We start from the raw sequence: 23453 nt of genomic DNA, 5'->3' as shown, positions 1-23453 counted from the left end.
TTAGAACACAATATACTTTTAGAAAAAGTAAATGCTGCTGCAAGACCTGAGTTTACAAAAATGGCTAATAAGATTTACAGTGATCAAAATAACCTTTTGTATACTGTACTAGAAAGTCTCCTGCACAAATCGAGCGGAAATCTAAGTAATCCCCACAAAATACCGAACGTAAGTTTACAGCAACTCATTTATTTACCGTGCTGCTTTATACATTCCATTCGAGCACTTAGAATGTTTGTTGAAGTCTGTTTGTTATATCGTTTTATGTATTAACTTTTGTATTAGTAGATGTATTTTATATGATATCCTATCATCCTGACATTTTCTCCCCTTTTATATTAGTTATTCTTGGACTGTTTGGTATCCTATCATCTTAAAAAAAGCAACTTTGATATGAGTTATTCTTCTTGTTGAGGTATTATATGACTCCTCTCTATAAATTTTATATGTATACTGGAAGGAAATAAAAAGAAGGAACAACATACTACACTACAACTTGAAAACACTTGAACAATGGCACAGTTGTGTCCTTCTTTAAATCTGAGGATTCACACGAGGATGGGTTGGATATTATAAATGTGCCTGTGAGCGTAAGAATTTTTTTATATGTATACTGGAAGGAAATAAAAAGAAGGAACAACATACTATAGTACAACTTGGAAACACTTGAACAATGGCACAGTTGTTGGGTTGGATATTATGAATGTGCCTGTGGGCGTAAGAAAATTTCACATTCCGTTTAAGGGGATAGTATAGTGAAAAGCTTCCCAAAGCGTTTGAAGGATACTTAGAAACTATTGTCAGAGACATTTCACGTAATACACTAACTTGAAAATGAAAAATTGCACACAATTTTCCGTAGTCTGTGTGCTCTATAAGAGTTCCGACTTAACAGATTACGCCACTGGAACTATTATTTTTGCAACTGCATGTGTTCACATTTCATCATATACCTTGTCTATTTTATACATTGTAGAAAATGGTGGGGGTTCTTTTAAAATAAATAGGACCAATATATCACCCTTTCAGCAGCCGGCTCTCCTTGCCCTCCCTACCTCAACATCTCTCTATCCGACACCCTCCATTTCACCCAAGAAAAACATACTAAAACACTTACATCCGCCCATAACCCATACAAATTCCTTGTCTATTTTATACATTGCAACAAAACGTGGGCGTTCTTTTTAAAATTAATAAGACCAAAATACCACCCATTCAACAGCCGGCTCTCCTTGCCCTATATACCACCTCCCCTTGTCATATCCGACTCCATACATGCCACTCGAGAAAAACATACTAAAACACGTATGTTGATACCTGCGTATAACCCATTCCTTGTCTATTTTATACATTAAAGTAAACCGTGGACGTTCTTTTTAAAATTAATAAGACCAATGTACCACCCCTTCGATTATTTTCTTCTATCGTAAGGTTATTCCACCTACCCCCCCCTTCCTCTCCCCCAGACAGTGAACATTCACGGTGTACCATATGGCTGCTACACACAAACAACCAATACAAGTCTGTGACAGGACGAAACTTCAAAATTTAGTTCTAGCGTAGTGACGAATGTGTGACGAATGTATAAAATTAACTGAAAATGACATGACATAACGACGAATATGTTTACACTAAAATTAAGAAATTTTTCGATCAGCAACAAACATGAGAACTCAAAGTTCTATTTGTAATATTTAAAATATTGACAACTTTCGGTACAAAAGATCCTTTTTTAATTACGCTATACTAAAGTCAAAATGTGAAAATCTTTAGAGCGCGTTTTCTCAAAACTCACATTTTGAACATTCGTCACTACGCCAGAACGGGGACGATATGATTGCCAGCAAGGAGGATCTCCAACAACAACCGTCGGGCAGTCAGTCATCAGTCATCAGCTTGATAAGGAGGGCGAACAGGCATCGACAGACTCAGCGACCGCACGAGCCGAAGGACGTCAAATTCACCATCGCAGAGTACTTCATGCCCCCTGGCTTCTTGAGGGCAGACATCGTGCTACCGAATGCACGTCACTCTGAAGGGAGGCGGTCCACATCCAGTCTTCTGAGAGCGTGCTCTTTCCTGAACGGACCAACAATGTGAGGCTACACAGCTCCTCAACCATCCTCCAGAAAGATGACAACCATACAGTTCCTCAAACATGCTAACGGCTCTTCTAAGGGCCACTCAATGCTCCAGAAAAGGACAACTATACAGTTCCTCAAACATGCAAAGGGCTCATTGCCTAACTTTTGTCAGGCTCCGGTCGATATCGAACGGACATCACTTTATTTACCTACCAATAATATAACCAAAAATAAATCAAATTGAACTAGAGAAATAGAAACGGTGATATTATTCCACACCGATTCCCCTTTGTTTGTATAATAATATAAGTTCCATTGTATGCGTAACCTCCCATTACACCCGAAATAACTGCTGAGACTCCGATCGATATCGAGCGGACCTCACTTTATTTACCTACTACGAAGTAACATAACCCAAAATAAATCAAATTGAACTAGTGAAATAGAAAAAGTAAATTATTTATCTGACTGAATATTAGTAAAAAAAAGGTTGGGCGAAATGACCATGCTGGTTGGGCGAAATGACCAGGCTAGTTGGGCGAAATGGCAGTTGGGCGAAATGGTTGTTGGGCGAGGTGATTAGAAAGCGTATTAACAACTTTCCTTATGTTTGACCAGGGAGTTACAACTCCCTGGTTTGACTAGTAAGTATACCTTGTATAAGATGGTTCAAATTGCAGATTTTAAGCGTTTTGCAATAAAGCGTCATCCAATTTTTGTTAAAATGTGGACAAAATTATTGACGAATAGTCTGGTTTAGTCCAGTCAATTAGTCATCAGACTTTCATAATATTCCCTTATCGATCAAAACATTTAAATCTTCAGCTTGAAGATTGTACAATATTTTAGTTACTCTCTTGTAGTTCAGAAAACATGCGATTTGCTTGCTGTCTTTGGAAACAGACATCTTATAGAAACATGTAGCTGCGGGTAACATTGTTTGAAAACATGTGCCATGCAACTAATCTTGATCTAACGAATTTCTTATATAACTTGAATATTAAGAATGGTTCGCTGAGACAAGATTGGCAGCGACTCACTGCCGATGTTAACTATATGAAAAATATCATATCGATGTTAACTATATGAAAAATATCATTGGTGTTAGAACTCTAATTTTACCTTTACGTCCTTTGTAGGTAAATTCATACAATCCAATATGAAATTAAATTCTTACTTGACGTAGGTCTTTCTTAATTTCAAAGTATCTTCTATCGTGTCAGGCATTAATTTCCCCTTCGTCTCCGGCAGGAAAAATACCAAAAGTCCGGCAAGCACAGATGAAGATGCAAAGCAGATAAGAGGCAGGGACTGCCATGTATTCTCCAGCACTAAGATAAGTGGTGCAATGAGGCCACCAACACGAGCTGCCACCGAGCAAACACCAACACACAAAGTTCTGGAGAAATTAATCAATAGTCGGATATTTGGTCTCGATGCGATTAACCTCACATACACTATGTTTTAATGAAACCAACATATTGTGTCAAAAGGGGAGTTAGGAAGAGAAACTAATAAGCTCTTTCTGGAGGTGTTACACAATACACTTTCGGAAGACCTACCCGATTCCAAATATTTCTATCTGACCATCAATAAATTGTTTTTTTTTTCAATGATTTAGTTTAAAATATCTTTGGATCTTAGAGAATATGTCTTTCTGTACCATAGAACATATTCTAGCATATGCATATGACGAAAATGTATTAATATGTTACACGGCCTGACTAAATAAGGATATGCATATCATGAAAATGTATTAATATGTTACACGTTCTGACTAAATAAGGTTCTGTTCAATTTCGCAAAGAAAGTAAATGAACGGTTAGACGTAATTTCTTGGTGAAATGAAATCATGAATTTTCTTTCTTATTAACTGTTGACGGTATCCGTATGATAACAAATTCCAGAATATTAACTGAATAGAAAGAAAACTAACGACAATACGGTGCATTATTTATAGTTTAGTTTCAACATATTTCCTCCACAGTCATTCATAAATTAATATGTGTATGCCTTTCTTCAATCATGTTCTTTTCACCTAACTTAAATGCTATATACTGGAGAATTTCTCACCTGACAGGAGTTGGGAATATTTCCGCTGTGTGGACATAGATATTAGCAAACGATGCTGTGATGGCAAATTTACCAACCATTGCAACAGCCACTCGAATAGGGCCTTGTGCTGTAGGGAAAAGAGGAAAGATACGATAATCTGCCATGAATATTCATGATATTAGGTAGTAGGTAGGTATGGGACGATTCCTTCATGATAATACCCCACTATAACTGTACTCTCCTATCATGCTTCGAAACACTCGTACTGACAGTACGAACTTTTCCTAACCTTTATCCTATGAAAGAAAGATATTTATATTGCTCATACTGTCAGTACAAGTGTTTTAAAGGGTAACAAGAAAGTACATTTTAGGACATGTTTGTCCTAAAATGTCCTAGTTGAGGGCCAGGTTCATGTGGCTGGGGAAACAACAAAGTTGGTAAGTCTTTTTGATCGATGACAATAGGTAAGTCAGAGTATATCTTATTCTATGCTACGTATTTCAAAGTACCCGAATCAACTTCAGCGCCATGTTGCTCTGGCGAAAGTATGTGCCAATTAACTGATGCAGTACATTTAAAGGGAAGGGCCAACGGGACAACTCTCTAATAAAGTATAGTCTAACAGCTTTGTTACTGACAATTGGAAATGCATTGAGATTTCTGACATATTAGCTCCGTTATTTATCATATTAATATATTATTCATTAATTATGCTGTTACATAGAATCTTTTTATATATGCTATAGCATAGATTAATAAACCTACTCGTCAAGGAAATTAAACAACTGTATATATGTTTGTATGTGTGTTTATGTATGTATTTATGTATGAAAAGATAGAAAACATCTTATTAAATTATGACAAATAATATGTTATCCTATGTTATAAGTAATTCATCTGTCTATCTATTCGGTGTTACAAGCTTAGTCACATCATTTATATAGCTTACATTCGCTTACCTTGTGTTATTATCCCGGTATCTGAGTTCATTATATTATGACGCCATAGAGCTTTCGCCATCAGCCACTTGTCATTATAAAAATAATAGTGTCGCTTACAAATGGCTGCCTATAACATGTCACTCATGATAGTACGAGTACATTCGATGTAACTCTGTATATAATACCCCTACAGTATGAAGATCGTGTAGTCATTTACAAAAGCTTATCACTTGCGAGAAATCCATGTGTGTTGTATCGAACATTGTGATAAAATATTTGTACGTTGTCTGTCTCAAGTTTTATGGTATTTGATGACACATTTTAAATTCCTCACTAGCTGTGTTACTTTTTATATAGAAAACTTACAACTGATTCCCCAAAGGTTATGTGCAGGTTTAATTAGTTTGAGCCCTTTGCCCAAATGACTATTATGGAAAAAAAATGAAAATGAAAATTTATTGCTAAACTCACCAGCTGGAATTGTGGCAAAGCATGCCAGCCCTGCCAGGATCATGAAACCTCCTGTTGAGATCTTTCTTCCTAGGTATTTCATGGTAAGCATGCTGGAAAGGTAGGCTGGGATTTCCACAGCACCGGAAATACCGAAGGCAATGTATACATCCACACCAAGTGAAGAAGTACCAAGGGACAAGCCATAGTAAACAAAACTTTGTACAAACCTGTTGAAAATTACAAGCACGAGAACAAGTCAAAACTTCACGTAGATGTTTGACAGGCTTGTTTAATTTTTTTGTCTTGGTGTTGGTTCTATGCATAAGTACTCGAAAAAGATTCAAGTGGCCATTTTGTAAGGTATCTATTGTTTATTTAATATACAAGTTTCTAACAGCAAATCATCTGTTGACATGCCCTCCTGTTGTAAAAACTAAGGAAAGCGCCATGATAAGTCCATACTTCATAACTGTTACTGCAACATTCATATGGCTCAAGCCTGGCCATTGAGATGTTAGTTTCATATCATGACGATTACACTTTTACTCCTGCTGTATAATGACAAATCGTAGAGAAACACAATAAGTTCCTAAAGTATTTTACGATATGAATACACATCATTTAAAGTAAACTTATGAAGACGAACCAATTGAACATCAGGTTGATGAGATACAACGTCAGGATTGGGTGGCGCAGTATGTAAACTATGGAGGCTTTCTCTTCAGACTTGGTTGCTTCTTGCTAAAAATATATACATATATTGCGAAAAAGTTTGATTTGAAATGTATGATGTATTACATCTATAAATGGAGGTAAACCTTTGATGTAAGACTTCTATAATTGAATGTTAATGATTGGTGTCTGCCGCTATAAGTGGAGGTAATTGTGTAATATATTACCTCTATATGTGGCATAAATTGTTTGTGTATTATTATGTATTAGCACTATTACTTGACAACATTATAACTACCTGGTCTTTTTAGATAAAAACAACCGAAAAGTCAAATTTACAGTATAATATGCAACAACGTTTCACGAGTGTTTGGTTAACCATCTGCAAGTACTGTGAAGTCTTTAATTTTGTACCTATTTCTGAACAATTCCCTGCAACTGCCTGCGAGCACATAGTTCTACAAAGAAACTGTTATCGGAAGTGTATCTGGTGTGGCTCTGACTCTCGAGCTACCATCTTAAAGATTTATTTAAAACTTATAACAGTTGTTGGCATTACTAATTAAATAATGGTACAACTGGGCTCATAGTGCCATTGAATCTGTGGCAGAAGCAGATAGCGTTTCTAGTTGGCTCCTATCGATTATACTGCTATATGTATCTGGGTCGAAACAATATAACAGTCAAAATAGGCAACACACATAGCCTCAAAGGTTACAGTTTCTCCATCGCTAACATTTCCCTGATTTTTCCATAGCCAATTGGATCACATTGCTGGTAGCCATGTAGAGAAAGAGGTGGATAGGGGAAAGGGGAAAGGGAGAGATACAGAGGTGGAGAGAGAGGGGAGGGGGTGGGTGGGTGGGAGGAGAGATGGAGGAAGGAGGTTGGATAGAAAACTCTTCACATACTAGTATACTTGTTTGCTTGAAACAAGATATCGAGACTTTTAGAAATTTGTTGCCAGCAAAGTCAGATATTTACAGTTTAGGACAGGTTTATGTTTAAATAGCTTTCAATCCTGGTATTCTTCTATTTATCATAACTGTTAATATATTAACTGTACACAATCTTTATCATGTTAAACTTCAGTATTTGCTAAACCAGAATCTCATTTCGTCGATCCACTTTATGTTCAGTTCTTCTGTACATTTGACTTTAACCACATACGCAACAAAGACAATGGTAAAACTCACGTCTTCTTGGAGTTTTGTAAGATATCCAGCCGGAATTTCCTTCTTATTGGTTTTTGCGATAACTGCAATGACTTCATTGGCTTGTTCATAAAGTCCCTTTGTCAGCAGCCATCTCGGTGATTCCTTCACAAGACTATGGTTATGAGAATAATGAGATATCCATTATGATAATCCTTGTGAGTACAACTGCATAAGCTATATCAATAAAACCGCTGAACTGCTAATTTCAACATCGAACTATGGTTAAATCAGATATTATTGATAACGTTAACGTGTCACACTCAAAGCTTTTTGAAGTCAGTTATTTAGGGTAATCACTTGTGTAATTCAACAGCCTCCCTCCCCCAAAACCCTCAAATAATAAATCACTTAAAAAGCGTCAAATGTTAAATTTACTGTGGCGTTTGACATCATCTTTCGCTTGATATATTTGTTAGTCTTACTTTTGGTTTATATGATAGTTAAGATATGGATAGGGAAGTTACGGTGGTTCTGAAGGGACAGGCGAGTCATTATAGTGGAGTAAACGAGTTACGTTACTGTTACATCCTGAAGAAAATTATCAAATTGTCGAGTTCCTGCTGTTGTGCGTAACTTGTCAACACGTCAAAATATGATATTGTTAACGTTTTGTTTGTGTTACGCTATCACTCTAAGCCTAAAACTCGCCCTGTCCCTCCAGAACAACAGTAATGATCTGTTTAGGGAAGTATTCGTTGAACACTGGACTACTAAGAGTATACACGTACAAGAATCCAGGAACCATCGTTATGTACGGTGTCACCGCCAGTACAACGAAGAGTCTCCAACTGTTGAGGAACTTCCCGAGAAAGACCAAAACAAAATAACCCATGACGTATGGATACCATAAGAAGATACCCACATAGACACGTTGATGTGGCAGGACCATCTCAGTTGCTGTATTAAAGGAAAACAGCAGAAAATATGAAATATGAGGTGTACCACTATTATCTTCAAATATGCGGGAAGGACATACAATCTATTATTAAACAGTGACGCCATGACAATGTTAATTCTACAACGGCTGAGTGTTCATACTCTATAAGACGGTTATATTTGAAGGAATTCATACCCCGAAGAAAATATCAGAGAATAACTCTATCTAATTTGTGCGGTACAGAATGCACAGTGTTCCATATTGCAGGGGCGTTTGTCACATGTCCCACTGACCTTCGAAGTTTCTGACCCCCTACCCTCCCCTCCCCCTCACCCCAATCCTTAAATCCCTTCATTGAACGCAGTGGTTATTAATAACTGAAAACATGGCTGATGTCTCGACTTTACATGTTGTATGAAGATATATGATCACTTTAGTAATGGTATGAACACGAAATAACGGGAGGACGCCAACGTCTACTCGGTCGTTCAAAGTATTCTAAATGAAAGTTTCTACAATCCACCAACATATAAGAGAAAAAGTAAAAAAAAAAACGCTCGAATAACACCAAAAGAAGAATTCAAATTTGAAAGACTGCTTTTCTAATATGTTTAAGAGGCGTTTAAGAAAGGTACATATCGCTGGGTTCTTTACTCACGGATTGTAAAATATTAAACATACTGATTTTACTTACTAAGATGCATTGCTGCAAAATACCCAATATAGAGTCCATGTTTGTTTGTTTAGATGATTACGACATATAAACTGAATCAAGTTTTGATCAGATTATCAAAGAATTTTACCTACGACAAACAAGACTAAGACCAAACCGTAGCTACAGGCAGCTACCAGGAACCTTAAAGCACCAAAAATAATTGGATTTGGGGACAGCGTCGTTAACATGCCGAATGCTGCGGCACCGACTGAACAAATGCAGAAGCTGTAGTAACGACCAATCCTGTCGAGAAAGAAAAGGGTAGAAACTTTAACCCAAAGTGTGTCCTGTCTCATTCCGAGGAAGAGGCGACCTCTCATGTGTGAAATCACCGTCAAAAAGTCGCCACAGAATGTGACATAGGAAACAGTCGAAGAAGATTGGCAGCAAACTCACCGGGGCTTGGGGGTCGTCATGAGAAGAAGATGCAACAATCTAAATTCAACTGTTTATCTCAAACTTTTGAATACAGCACTCCCTATATGTGCAATTGTTACTTTTTCTTATCTAACTTTCAACTATTGTTGTAAATTATCGACTACTTATCGAAATTTTGAAAACATTTTGAGACTTATTTCGAGTTGCTTTTGGTTAGATTTTCTTGATGTAAAGAGTCGATGAAACAAACAAGTCAAAATTTCAACTTTTATTTTAAAGTTAATTATATATCGATTTTGTGTCGACGTTTTTGTGGAATTGAAAAATCTGAATATTTCATATGAACGAATGAATTTTTTTTTACATATTGCTGAAAAATATAGAGAACAAATGTGGGAAATTGGAAAGATATTTAGAAATATCCAGCAAAAAAAATGTATGATGTAATGAACTGACACTCACTGTTAGTCCAGCTGAATGAACCTACATTACCATGAGTACAACCGGATATAAAGCAGTGAGGGAACAGAAACATACTGATGCCCACCATTTTTTTCATTTAACATGTTTTACGGTGTTGTAACACACTTCAGTTTATACTGATTGGTTGTTTCTCATTCACAGTACAAACTTATCCAACCATGTACATTGGGTGCTCTCGTATGGAGATTTTTTGAAGCACAAATGAAAATAGTCAGAAAGAGCAATATAAAATTCATAAATAACTCTACAATGGATCTCAGAGCCCTATCAGAGTCACAAGGGTCGATATTCTTGAACACAAGCAGGCGGTGAAAATAAAGATGTAATTGTAAACCTAATATGAAGCAAACCTGCCAACTATCGACCTAAGGGAATATAATAGAATTTGTTTGGTTCATTTTTGTTCTTTCATTGGACTGCATGGGTATAAATTCACGCTGAAGCCGGCTCTGCTTTTTGACCACCTTGGTGTCAACTTGGGACCAGCTTTGTTGTTCACAGGGGTGAGTGACACCCCAACCACGCCTTCCCCGCAAGGACGTCCCTGGCGGGTTGTTTATGACTTTCAACAGGTTTATTAAATCCTACTAAAGCTAAGAATTATTTGACTTGGAATTGCGATTGACTTACTTGTCAGCTAGGTATCCAAAGAGTAGGCAACCAACGACGAAGCCCGCTAGATAAACCGACTGAAGAATGTTAGGAACGGCTTCCTTATCACAAACAAGCTCCCACTTTAAAGAAGATAAAACGTATAAGAGGCTAGGAAACATTTAGGGTTTCTAGGAACTATTTAAACCTGACTTTTATCCAAGAAAAAAAAAACTTTTTGTTCAACATTGATAAATTTACCAGAAATTATATTGCTTTTATTGACGTTTGCACTCGGGTATAAAAATATGGTATATATAAGGGAAAAATCTACGCTATGACTGTCATTGTCTTTAAACCTTCAAAATGTGAGTTAAAAAGGCAAATGCATTGTAATCATACTGCAGATACATAAATTTGAGACAAAAAATAACACAATGAGAAAATTATTCTTTGTTTGTACCAACTTATGTATTTCATGTTATATTTTATCTACATGACCATAAACTGAAATTTAGTAGGTTAATTTCTTACATGAATAAAGGAAGAAAAATACCTCTTGTCCCTGTACAAAAGTGAATCAGTGAAACAAATACACCCCACAACTGCAAGGGAGTGTCATTTAGAACCAAGAAGAAACACCATTAATGGCTTACAATACAGTTCTGAGGGGCGTACCAATACGCCCCGCTACTGGTTGGAGTGTCATTTAGCACCAAGAAGTAACAACATTTAGTGGCTTGCAATACAGTTCTGAGGGGCGTACCAATACGCCCCACTACTGGTTGGAGTGTCATTTAGCACCAAGAAGAAACACCATTAATGGCTTACAATACAGTTCTGAGGGGCGTACCAATACGCCCCGCTACTGGTTGGAGTGTCATTTAGCACCAAGAAGTAACAAAATTTAGTGGCTTGCAATACAGTTCTAATGGGCGTACCAATACGCCCCGCTACTGGTTGGAGTGCCATTTAGCACCAAGAACTAACACCATTAAGGGGCGTACCAATACGCCCCGCTACTGGTTGGAGTGTCATTTAGCACCAAGAAGTAACAAAATTTAGTGGCTTGCAATACAGTTCTAAGGGGCGTACCAATACGCCCCGCTAATGGTTGGAGTGTCATTTAGCACCAAGAACTAACACCATTAAGGGGCGTACCAATACGCCCCGCTAATGGTTGGAGTGTCATTTAGCACCAAGAACTAACACCATTAAGGGGCGTACCAATACGCCCCGCTACTGGTTGGAGTGTCATTTAGCACCAAGAAGTAACAAAATTTAGTGGCTTGCAATACAGTTCTAAGGGGCGTACCAATACGCCCCGCTAATGGTTGGAGTGTCATTTAGCACCAAGAACTAACACCATTAAGGGGCGTACCAATACGCCCCGCTACTGGTTGGAGTGTCATTTAGCACCAAGAAGTAACAAAATTTAGTGGCTTGCAATACAGTTCTAAGGGGCGTACCAATACGCCCCGCTAATGGTTGGAGTGTCATTTAGCACCAAGAACTAACACCATTAAGGGGCGTACCAATACGCCCCGCTGCTGGTTGGAGTGTCATTTAGCACCAAGAAGTAACAAAATTTAGTGGCTTGCAAAACAGTTCTGAGAGGTGTACCAAAACGCCCCGCTAATGGTTGGAGAGTCATTTAGCACCAAGAAGTTACACCATTAGTTCTGAAATAACATAATAACACCATTAGGTGGCTAAGAATGCAGTTCTGAAGACCGATACACCCCTACTGCTCGGAGTGTCAGTTAGCAATAAGAAATTACATCATTAATAACAACAATACGTGGCTTACAATGCAGTTCTGAAGGATGTACTATTCAGACCCTCAGATTGCTCTAATGGGCATGCTGATACCCCTACTAATAATTTTTCACCAAAAAAATACAATAATAAGAGAAAGTCACTGTAACCTTACCCCCCCCCCCCCTCCCCCCCCCCCTTTTTATTTCACACACACTTAAAACAAGCATTTTAGGATTTGCAGAGTAGAAGACCATGTGGCTGTTTCAGTGTTGCCACTTTCTGAACATGAACACATATACCCTACAAGACAATTAACCTCCCTGTTGTCCCCAAATGACCTTTGACCTTCACCAAAATCAATACACTTCTTTTAATCAGTGCTATACACATTTTTTTCATCCTCTGTGATCTAGGATCATCCCTAGCAACAATAGTCACATTAAGTTCTGTGCCATCATCCCATCAAAGTTTCCTTGCAATGGTTTTCCTCTTGAACGCAATGGCCACACCAAACAGACTCAGTGTGAGCATTTCTGTGTCATCTTCAGAAAAAAAGAGAGAAATAAAACTTTATTCTACACTGACAGTCTAACCATTTTATTTATTTTTTATCTGTTGCATTGATAGTAAAAAAACAAATGAACAAAGACTGCAAATGTTTTTTGATATGATAAGTTAGCAGGACTATACTGTCATATGATTGCAGTGCTATCACTCTGCTGTCCTCTACAATCTGAGTAATACTATGACAGAGGTCACATTTCTGCCTGTATTAGTAGCCTACATGTTGTTCCCATTATACAAGTGAAGATTCCATTTGAATGTAATGTGTCCCCTTGGAGTAATATTGAATTAAAACATTGAATTTAATTTGATGTGACATTTGACCCCTGTTTCTGGGGGGGGGGGGGTCTGCTAGACATAGACTTTAACCCTAAAACACCTTCATACCAAGTTTTAAGAAAATCAAGCCAGTCATTGAAGAGGACTGTTTGACATAAAATTGGACACCCCACACAGACAACTTTTACCCCTCCCTCAGTCAAACACTTCCAGTGACCATGCAATACCCCACAATGAATGACCCCTATTGGGAAAACTAACCACTACCATGGCAACTGTTGCATAATACTGTTAATGGTCCAACTGGCAAAGGAACTACAATATTGTACCTAATCCTTCCTATGAGAGTGATTAAATAACAATTATTTGAAAATTCACATACTGTAAGAGAGCGATTCTGTGTGCACAACACAAAGTTATGTGTTATGTGTAGACAAGGACTTTTCCATACACACTTTCAATGTCTTAATGCATAGGTCATTGCAACCTGAATATACAATATGGAGGAATGAGATGAATAACTGCTCGGCAAAAATTCTTCTATAAAAACAACATTCATAGTAGTCACCTTTACCTCAATGCTCATATGATGCCTGGTTTCCCCTATTTTGATGTGCTTGTTTGCTAACCAAAGTTTTGTATCTTTACATTCTTGTCTGGATTTCTCTCTCTCAGCTCCTTACAGGCTGTCAGATTGTGGATGCCACCAATAACTTCATAATGGTATCCATTTGCCTGAAAGAAAAATTTGTTACAAAATGTGAAAATGAATATATCAGTAACTTAAGTCAAAGTAGCATAATGTCAGACTTTTGTCCTCAAAGATCAGGTGTAATTGACATGCAAACAGAAAGCCACAGGGCTTAGTGATTCCTTCGCCTATTGTTATTGTAGGGCATTGGAGGGGAGAGTTCTACTGAGTACTTGGGATCCACAGTGAAATGGAAAAAAAATCTCTTGCAACTATTAGCAAAGGAGAACTAAATGTGTACTCAAAGATATGGTGTGGACAACCCTGAGTTATCATGTTTTCAAAGGTTTTTAATATTATGATGTATGTAGGAATCCACATGTCAAGTAAAAGATCTGTTCATGTTGTTCTTCTTGTCTAGGGCTAATATTGCCATGTGCATGGTGAGGTACCATGTTCAAGAAGTTTTTCAGACTGAAATTAACTGACCTTGAGTGACCTTGACCGAAACAGCCAAAAAAAAAAGAAGACAAATGCTTAATTCCTATCAAATTTGAAATTGACCAAAACTTCACTTCTTCAGCTAGAAAAGTTGTCAGTTGTTGACCACTAGTGACCTCAAATGACCTTGACTTCTCCCAACACACTATCAGCTGAGTATTTACTAAGAGTGTCTTCATACTGAGCATTAACTTCATGCAAGCTGTACTTAGTGAGATATGTTTTCAGAATTTAACTAAAATTTACCTCAAATGACATTTGACCTCAAAAAAGTTAACATTATAGATGGCAAGTATTCAATCAGAGGAACAAATTTGACATTCTATGTAGCTATATTCTTTGAGTTAGCTCATTCACAAAGTTTTCAGGTTTAGACCATTGGTTATCTCATATGACCTTTGGCCCCTCCCAAAGCAATAACAGTGAAGAATTTACTAAGGTGGTAGATACCGAATACATTCTTCTAATTGTTCAAAGTGTGAACTATATGTAAGCTGTACATGGTGAGATAACCTGTTAACAAAGTTTCAGATTTTTAGGTGGTGTGGACCTCAAACAATTTTTGACGTACTAAGTAACAGCAAGTGGTAAGCACTCGATTGAGGGATAAGCATACTAATTTCACTTAACCTTTACTTCAGTAAGGTCATTTATAGGGTTTATAACGGTTGACCACTGGCAATTAAATAACAATTGCAGCTGAGAATTTGCTAAGGGGTAGCTTTCTACCAAGTATGAACTTCATGCATATTGCACTTGTTGAATTATCAAAGTTTTCAAAATTTGAGCTAAGGCATCTCTCTCTCACATATGCACACACAAGCAGTCACTGCTGCATGGTTTTTGATAAACAATTATGAAGCTCCATTATAAAAATCACTTTATAATCAAGTGCTGATTACTCACCGTGGGTTCTGAAAAATTCTCCAAGTTTTCCAAAGTTGTTGCTATAACAGTCAGTGGTTGATATTGTGGTTGTTAAATTCTAACATAGCCTCTTTTAGTTTGGTGAGAAATTACACATTCACTTCTCTCAACTTCCGACCAACTTCTAGATTTTCTATGTCAATATTTGCAACACCTGTGGAGAAGTAAAAACGATGGTAAGTAAATTTCTGCAAAGCTAACATCAACTGACAGGGAAATGCCATACTGTAGGTATGCAAAAGGTTTTCCGTAAACTTTGTAAAGCTAAAAATACTATTCAAACCAAATGAACACAGTGACTATAGTGATTGTTAAAGTATGTTGAAAAGCAATGTTCAATTAATGAACACATTATTAATGGGGTTCTGACCCCTCCACGATAACACTCAAATAAAAACTGATACTTCTATTGATGTTGTAAATTTCTGGTGAAAAGTCAACAGTTGAGGCAGTTCTTAATGGGCATGCAGTAGGAGGCATACAGATGGCTCAGTATGAAGGACACTGCACAGAAACTGATGTAAAATGAATTTAACAGCTGCCTACTGTCCTTTTAGTTGTGGGTTGCTGAATATTACTCATACAGTATGCGGGCCCACCATGGTAGCCACAGGAGAAAATTTTGACTAACAAAAGGCCAAAAATAGATTGCTGAAAATGGAAGATGATTGTTTTAGCATCTAGGACAAACTTTTACCAATGTTTTTTCGTGTTGAAAATTAATGCTTATTCAAATTCTCTTCAATTTTTCTTTTTGTCCAGTAAATTGGTGAACCAAAAGGTTTGGTTTTTTTTTCCCTTTGTTTTTTGGTGGGCCAGCTTAGATTGTCTGGCATGCTCAATCTGGCTAGTAGGGGCCCCCTGTTCTAAAACCACAACAGTTCCAATTCCTGAGGCAGTATATTGTACTGCTACCGTACCTGACAGCTTCTAAGGGTTCTCACCTAAGAATGCTGCATTAACTTCCTTCTTGATGAATTCTAAAGGGCTGACAACTGGCTGATCCTTATTACTCTTCCTCTTTTTGTGAAGCACAGGTAACTTGTGCTGAGCCTTTCTTTTCTCTTTACTTCCTGATGTTGAGGGTCTGTTTTAAAGTGGAAAAGAGCAGTTAGTAAACCTGAATATGATAATATGCTAGTGTCCTTTGACTCCTTGGACTCCAATATCTCAACCCCAATCTTGGCCCAATGTCTGACCCAGAGGGGAGAAGGGGTACACATGAGGCTTTCACCCCCATGAAATTGAAGACTGTAAACATTTTACTGCACTGGTGCATGTCAGTCTCTGAAGCAATAATATTCCTTGTTACTATATCATATTGATTCAAAACTAATTATATAGTTGCAATAAAATTTTAGGATTTTGGAGTAGCCGACAACAGGAACGAAATTAGGATTTAGGAGCACTTCACGTTTTAACAATTTTGATATGTTAACACTATCCTGGCTTCACTGATTAAATAGGCTTAGGGCCTAGCTCTTGCTAAGTTGGAGTTGGACGTGACAATGTTATTTTCTACGAAATTTTAACAGATTTGTAGGTGCAAACAACAAAGACACACGTTGTTTTTTTTTTAAATGAAAGCTGAAGGTTAAGGAACGTGAAGCATCAATCGAATTAATCAAATAGCTGCATGAAATTAGGACTCACCTTTGATGTTGTGACCTAGCCTACACAGACTTCAATCTGGAAATAGTGTGCACGCTACCTAGGGCCTAAGTTAGAGCCCGTAGAGGCCCCTTTTCTTCTAAGTTCTATTTGAGGCGTATTACAACGAACCGAACTTGTCAGAAAAATTGGCAAAATCGCATGGTCAATAACTTCCTGGGCTCCTGCCTTTAATTGTACCGTAAATTGTCGAGAGGACTAATAAATTTAAAATGCCGGTATATCCTAGTCATTGAATCAACTTGAAGTAGGCCTAACGTTTAATACTAACTCACATCATGTAGTGTACTTCACTTGTTCACCTTTGACCCTCAAGTTTTATGTCAAATTCACGTACGTACATAATATAAGCTTAAGGAGGTAGCACTTGTATGTTACTACGCGACTGTGGTCGCCGTTTTCTTGTTCGTCGGAAAATATCACAGAAACAGATTGTAGTAGTAGAAACCGTCAGGAGTGTCACTCGTTGACTTGTTAAATGGCTGTCAGCTTTGCTTGTTATTGCACTTGCTTCAAGTAGCATTTTTTCACTCACAATCAAGTCAGAATTGATTGAAATATCTTTTCTAATCAGTTTGGGTTGTAGACAAGCCACACTACATGACACGGACGTTTTTTTCGTCAAAGTCAGTCTAGAGCAATGTATAGGGTGTCCATTATGTGCTTGCATCAACAACTTAAAAATAGTAATACACAAAATATGACGACAGATCATGAAGAAGTTCGAATTCAAGGTATAACGTTAAATGCTTGTCTACACTGCGGTTGGACACCTGCAATCACAAATAAGTTACGCTTGGCAGTTACATTAGCACACTGCGGTTCAAGCGTCCTTTGACTCGAGTCAGAGAACAATAGTATTCACTGTTGATGTCAGTTCTGTATGAAGATAAAAAACACTGATAATGTGCATTCTGACAGTTAACCCACCACAATGGAGGTTATAGGTCGGTTAATTACGCGGTGACTTGATTCGGTTTTTCAAGAATGGTATGGTTTAGACATTTTATCCTTCACTGACCTTTTCAGGTTTGCCAAGCAGAATTACCAGAGATCAATGTCTTAAACTCCAGAAGTTATAAGTACCATATATTTGTCAAAACTCCTTTTTATTCTCAGAGGGTTATGGAATAATTTGTCTGAGAAAGTTGTACTTGCAAGTAGTGTACGAACATGGGAAGTATCACTTCCTTGGTAAGAAAGGCTTTGGGTGTTCATTAAGAATATTTGAGAACAAATGGAGAGTGAATGCTTCCAGGAAAGTACTCTTTGAAAACGCCTAGCAATTTTAGCGTGCTATGATTTGGGGCGATTGGCTATGCACTTTCAATTTATTTTAAAAGCATACCCATATACATGCAAGAACCAAAAACTCCACTTGGTTATTCTTAACACAAAATATATTTCATTATACGGAAATAAGTCCAAAAATTTTCCTCACCTTAATGCTGTTTGGGATCGGCGGTATATTTCGAATCTTCATGTAATTGGTGACAAGGGCTCTTTGGTTCCAAAAGTAGAGTCCGGACAAGTCCGAAAAAAAGAAAAATCTTGAGTCTTCCTCTGCCACACACCAATTTCTTGGTCTCGTCAGTTTATAAAATTATTATTTAGGCGTTTCGAACTTTTTCGCAACTTCGGCTCTACGATTTTGCGTTTGGTGCATCCGTGCATGAGCAGTCTAACCTTGTCAGGGTATAAATACGTTGGCGGTCTGAACAACTCCCTGGTCTAACAAACGTATACGTATGTGTATGCAACTACCACAGTGAAAATTAACGATATCAAATAATAGTGCGGATGTTTGTGGTAGAAAAAAGACAACAAAGTCTGGTTGAACATCTCCACGTTTGCGGTCAACATCGAGAGGGCCGATGAAAGATGATATTACGTAATCATTCCTATCACGTTGCGTTCTCTCACACAGGAAATGAAGGTTAACGTTTTTTAAGTTGACGACATGCCATGGCCTTAGCCTTTAATTAGAACTATAGTTGTAAATAATGAAAACAGTGTGTTTGGCGAATAGGATCATTTATATACCTACCAGTATGTGTATGCATGGAGGTCAAAAACAGGTAAAAAAAACAGGTAAAATGGAGGTAAAAACAGTTTAACCTCCATGGAGGTAGAAACAGTTTTCCCTCCATGGTGTATGCATGTGTGCATGCGTGAGTGTATGTATGCAATGCATGTACGTGTATAGGTATGGATGGATGGGAATAACAAAGAAGCTGCATTAAACAAATATATGATGCATTTCATTGAAAATAAGGCTGCAATAATATATATATATATATATATATATATATATATATATATATATATATATATATATATATATATATATTTATATATATATATATATATATATATATATATATATATATATATATACATAAATATATATTTCTATATACATATATATATATACATATATATATATATTATTATTATTATTATTATTATTATTATCATTATTATTATAGAAAACCAGAGAAATAAGATATGACTCATAATTGACAAATAAGGAGTAAAGTTTTAGAAAATATATTAGAATTTCGGTCCCCTTGGGGCCTTCGTTAGCAATACTTGGCAGTCGAATGAAAAGTACAAAATATACTAACACAATGAAAGTTTGACGCTAGATAAGTGTAAGTTGCATTGATGGAATTAAAAACCAAATAAACCATGACTATACAGGAAGCGGATGAATGAGCAAAGAACGGATAACATGTTTGTAGAACTGATAGTTGTTAAGGCACTTAAGGGGTCCCAAGTCTTTGTCGAGGCCGGTGACTTAAAGCAGCATTTTGCGTTGGGTCGCTTTTTTCCACTTTTTTAACATGTGCATCGATTTTTTTACATGTATCAATCATAAAACAGCAATCTAAGATACCATCCAAGTTTCACCCTGCCAAGAGCGTTAATTAGCGAGTAATTAACGATCTATGTCGATAAATCAGAAGAGTGTCCTCGACAAATTTCACAGTTAAAATTAATCGCATACAATTCCGCCAAACCCACTAGTTTGAATTCAACCAATCAGAGATGCAGGTTTAGTTATGAGCCGTTGCTAAAAATAGATTCAAGACTTCGCGTTGGTTGTACCAGGGAGTTGTTATGCAACTCCCTGGTACAACTGCCATATAGACTGTACACAAATCAAGCGTGGTGTTATATTACGTATCTGTCAATGACGTTCGTAGTGTTTAAATATTCATATTATGGGCGAGGTTTATTGGGTTCCCAACGGAAAATATCTTGGAGAACAACAAAGTTGAAAGTTGCAATTTTTTCGACTTTTATGCCACCATTTGAAGTAAAATATAATTAGATTAGCTAGTTATGTATGTCGTTATGGCAAAGTGGAATCAGTGAGGTTGAGAAAAATCATAGAAAAGGACGCAAAATGCTGCTTTAATACGAAAGATCCAATCGATTTCTTTACGTTTACGTTCAGTAGCGAATTTGAAGTTCGAGGCAATTAAAATACATTTTTAGTTTTTGAGAGAATGTCTATGAAGATTGAAATGTTCGGAAACGGGGAATCTGATCAAATTATCACGAAATATACTATTTGTGATTACTAAAACGTAAGCGGAACCGGGAGCCTGTTCACCTACATAATTGCCCTCTTTGCAAAGTACACAATAGAAAATGTAAATAACATACCACAAAAGAGGGAATGGGGATAGTTGACTATAGTCTTAGACCCGTTACCGTTAAATATCATTGAATTTCTGTTATTGCGTGATTCCTGAAGAACAGATAAATGAAACGTTAACCTATGTGTACAACAAATTTTACATCATTACTCACTATCACACATTCCCACTAGGATATTTTTAGTATTCAACAGGGTTGTATACATTTAGGTTGTCCCTTGCAATTTTAAAGTGAGTGTACGCAGGGACGTAGCTAAGGCCTGAAGTTGGGGGGGGGGGGGGGGGAATGCAGTGGCTGAAATTCCAACTGGATGGGTTTTGGAGCCAGAAAATTCCGACTGCTGCCTTGTATCCCCCCCCCCCCAAACCCGCACTACTCGTGAACGATACGGTGAGTGTTAGTCAGACCATGGAGCTATAAACAGCTCCATGGTCAGACATCCCATCTTTCGCGACTGCAATTTTGTTCCGATTTTTTTGCGGTACATTTGTAGCACTGGCCCTTACTTCACAAACTTATTAATCACTCTGGTTAAGCGGGTAAGCAACTGAGTTGAGTTATCTGCTTGATAGGCTACATAGACTACTAACTACAAAAGCTATGTTAATGTAACAAAGGGGAAAACCATTTTTCAACAAATTATATTCGACGACATAGTGAATTACCCCAAAATACAGTGCTTTTTCCTAGCGCGCTTAATATTATTTTCTTGGGGGGGGGGGGGGGAGGCTATTTATCACTTGCATGAAAACAATTTCAATTGTTCACATCATTCCAACTGAGCATTAGGGAATGAAATGAACACTTAAACATTTTGCAGAAAAATGTTGAGTTGACGACTGATACGATAAGTTACTAATCAATTAAACATTTTGCAGAAATTTTTCAATTGCTCCATTGGAATGAAGTGAACAATTGAACATTTTGCCAAAACATGTCCAATTGACAAGATAAGATATGTTGTCAATTGAACATTTTGCAGAAAATTTTTCATTGCTCAGATGGAATGAAGTGAACAACTGAACATTTTGCAGCAAAATGTCCAATTCACGAGATATGATAAGTTGTCAATTAATCATTTTATAGAAAATCGTTCAATTGCTCAGTTAAAGCAACTAAGCAATCCAACATTTTTTTTTTTTTTATAAGATTTTATCTTGTTATCTAAACAATTTACTGAAAAATTTCACCCTATGGGGCAAAGTTTTTCTCATGTTGATGGCACTTTAAAGCTTCCGTAGATAAGCATTGAGCGTTTTTATCGTATACGTTGTACAGTAATTTTATTAGGCATTTCTTTTTACAGTATTCAAAATCGCACGAAGTTTTGTATGGTGGAGTATAAAGATCGCGAGATACAATTTCTAAATGTGACAAGGAAAACGTGGTAAATATGACTGATTAAAGGTCAATTTTGACCGAAAATTGTAGGTCACTCACAAATTACAAGAATATATGAAATTAGAGTGCGACAGTCGGAAAAATTAAAGTGAGACAGTCGGAAATTCGGACTGTCGCACTCAAATTTTCCAACTATCATCAGTTTTACAAAGATTGGGGGTGGGTGTGAGACACCCCCACCCCTCTAGCGACGTCCCTGAGTGTACGCATACACACGGCACGTCGAATAATACACGGGCGAAACTCGCAGTGTCCTGCATTACCATTGAACTTCTGAGTTCGTATATTTTTCAAGAAACCGACACGGATACATACGACAACGTATACCAATATGTAAATGTCTCTCAAGATCGGTATGTCATAGGCACCTATAGATGACTGAATTTCCCAGTGAGGTAAAATTCCTCCTAGATGGTAATCAAACGGTTTAAGAATTTTACCCAAAGGTGACCATATTTTAATATGTAGCATATATGGGGCCAATACATCATAACTTTAAGCCTTCGAAATAACCTATTGTAGTTGCATATAACAAGGTTTGAACCTAACTGGAGACCAAAACTTCCCCGTATGCAACACCTTTGAAAAATAAAGAGGCGCGGGGGGGGGGGGGGGGTCGGAAAGAGGATTCAAGAAAGTTTGTAATATATAGGCTTCTTAAATAGTGCAGTTCCTAAAGGGTCTACTCGTTTGTATTGGGTTTTAATGCCTTCTAAATCGCTTAATTTTCAAACAGTTTCTGTGAAGACTACTATATTTCAGTCATACTTTCTCAAGCGTGGGCACAAGAAAGCGTGGGCACACATGCATGTTAACCAATATGTATATGTGTAGTGTACGCGGCTGCGTGCAGTACATATGTTGTCTATGTATATATGTTAATCGTAATGTCTTTTTCCCGTTTTGATAGATGGGCTATAGTATGGGGTGCCTCCTATGATAGTAAGAAACCAGTTACCATTAAGTACCATTGACGTACCCATCAGTGGCGTCGCCGAAGGGGGGGGGGGGCCTGGGGCCTGAAAAAAATCGTGCCCCAGGTGCCCTTCCTCTTCAGATGCGGTTGTAGTGTTAAAAAAAAATACTCAGAAAAAAATCTTTATTTGCCTAAATTAAAAACATCAATATTGGACAGATGCAAGCCCGAAAATTACTTCAAGTTGCTAAATATAGCACCAGATTGCATCTGAGGACCCTTAAAATTGATCCAAAATTCACAAAGTGGAAGGGAGAACTCTCCCCTATCACCCCTCCCCCTGGACGGCATTTAACAATACACATTGTGCCTCCATAAGTAAGTGATGTGCCCCCCCCCCCTTTACTACATGAAAGAGGACAGTAATGATGGATGAAGAACCCGAAGTACATCTGTTTTTCCGTATCACATATTATTTCACAAAAATTACAAAATTTAAACCCCAATGACGTGCGGGCATAATCTATACGAATTCAATACATCACTAACTATAGGTGGTGGCGAGATCCCCAACCCTAAATGTGATAGATTTTGTGTATAACTT

At 37.3% G+C, this 23453-nt stretch overlaps 1 protein-coding gene and 1 long non-coding RNA gene across 5 annotated transcripts in view; both read right to left on the bottom strand.

Moving 5' to 3' along the window:
- LOC139962873 (organic cation transporter protein-like) overlaps positions 1-23453 on the bottom strand; it is a 64788-nt gene that overhangs the window by 5711 nt on the left and 35624 nt on the right. The window contains exons 4-11 of the mRNA XM_071963260.1: positions 10509-10612; positions 9106-9260; positions 8154-8322; positions 7405-7537; positions 6183-6277; positions 5555-5763; positions 4158-4266; positions 3262-3483 (exon numbers count right to left, since the gene is read on the bottom strand). Of these exons, the coding sequence (XP_071819361.1) occupies positions 3262-3483; positions 4158-4266; positions 5555-5763; positions 6183-6277; positions 7405-7537; positions 8154-8322; positions 9106-9260; positions 10509-10612 (1196 nt within the window). The remainder of the gene's footprint in view (positions 1-3261; positions 3484-4157; positions 4267-5554; positions 5764-6182; positions 6278-7404; positions 7538-8153; positions 8323-9105; positions 9261-10508; positions 10613-23453) is intronic.
- On the bottom strand, positions 12757-18446 carry LOC139963028 (uncharacterized). 4 transcript variants are annotated; one of them, XR_011791477.1, is made up of 5 exons: positions 16846-17478; positions 16137-16279; positions 15172-15346; positions 13648-13808; positions 12757-12772 (listed from the first exon to the last, which is right to left on the bottom strand). It is a non-coding gene; the product is annotated as an uncharacterized lncRNA (long non-coding RNA). The 4 variants fall into 4 exon arrangements; XR_011791479.1 differs by lacking the exons at positions 12757-12772; positions 16846-17478 and adding an exon at positions 18305-18446 and having other exon boundaries at positions 12788-13808; XR_011791478.1 differs by lacking the exon at positions 12757-12772 and having other exon boundaries at positions 12788-13808; positions 17139-17485.

This window comes from Apostichopus japonicus, chromosome 21 (genome assembly GCF_037975245.1).
Source record: "Apostichopus japonicus isolate 1M-3 chromosome 21, ASM3797524v1, whole genome shotgun sequence".
NCBI lineage: Eukaryota > Metazoa > Echinodermata > Holothuroidea > Aspidochirotida > Stichopodidae > Apostichopus > Apostichopus japonicus.
The sequence above is the reverse complement of the archived record's forward strand: the minus strand, read 5'-3'. Positions and strand labels throughout refer to the sequence as shown.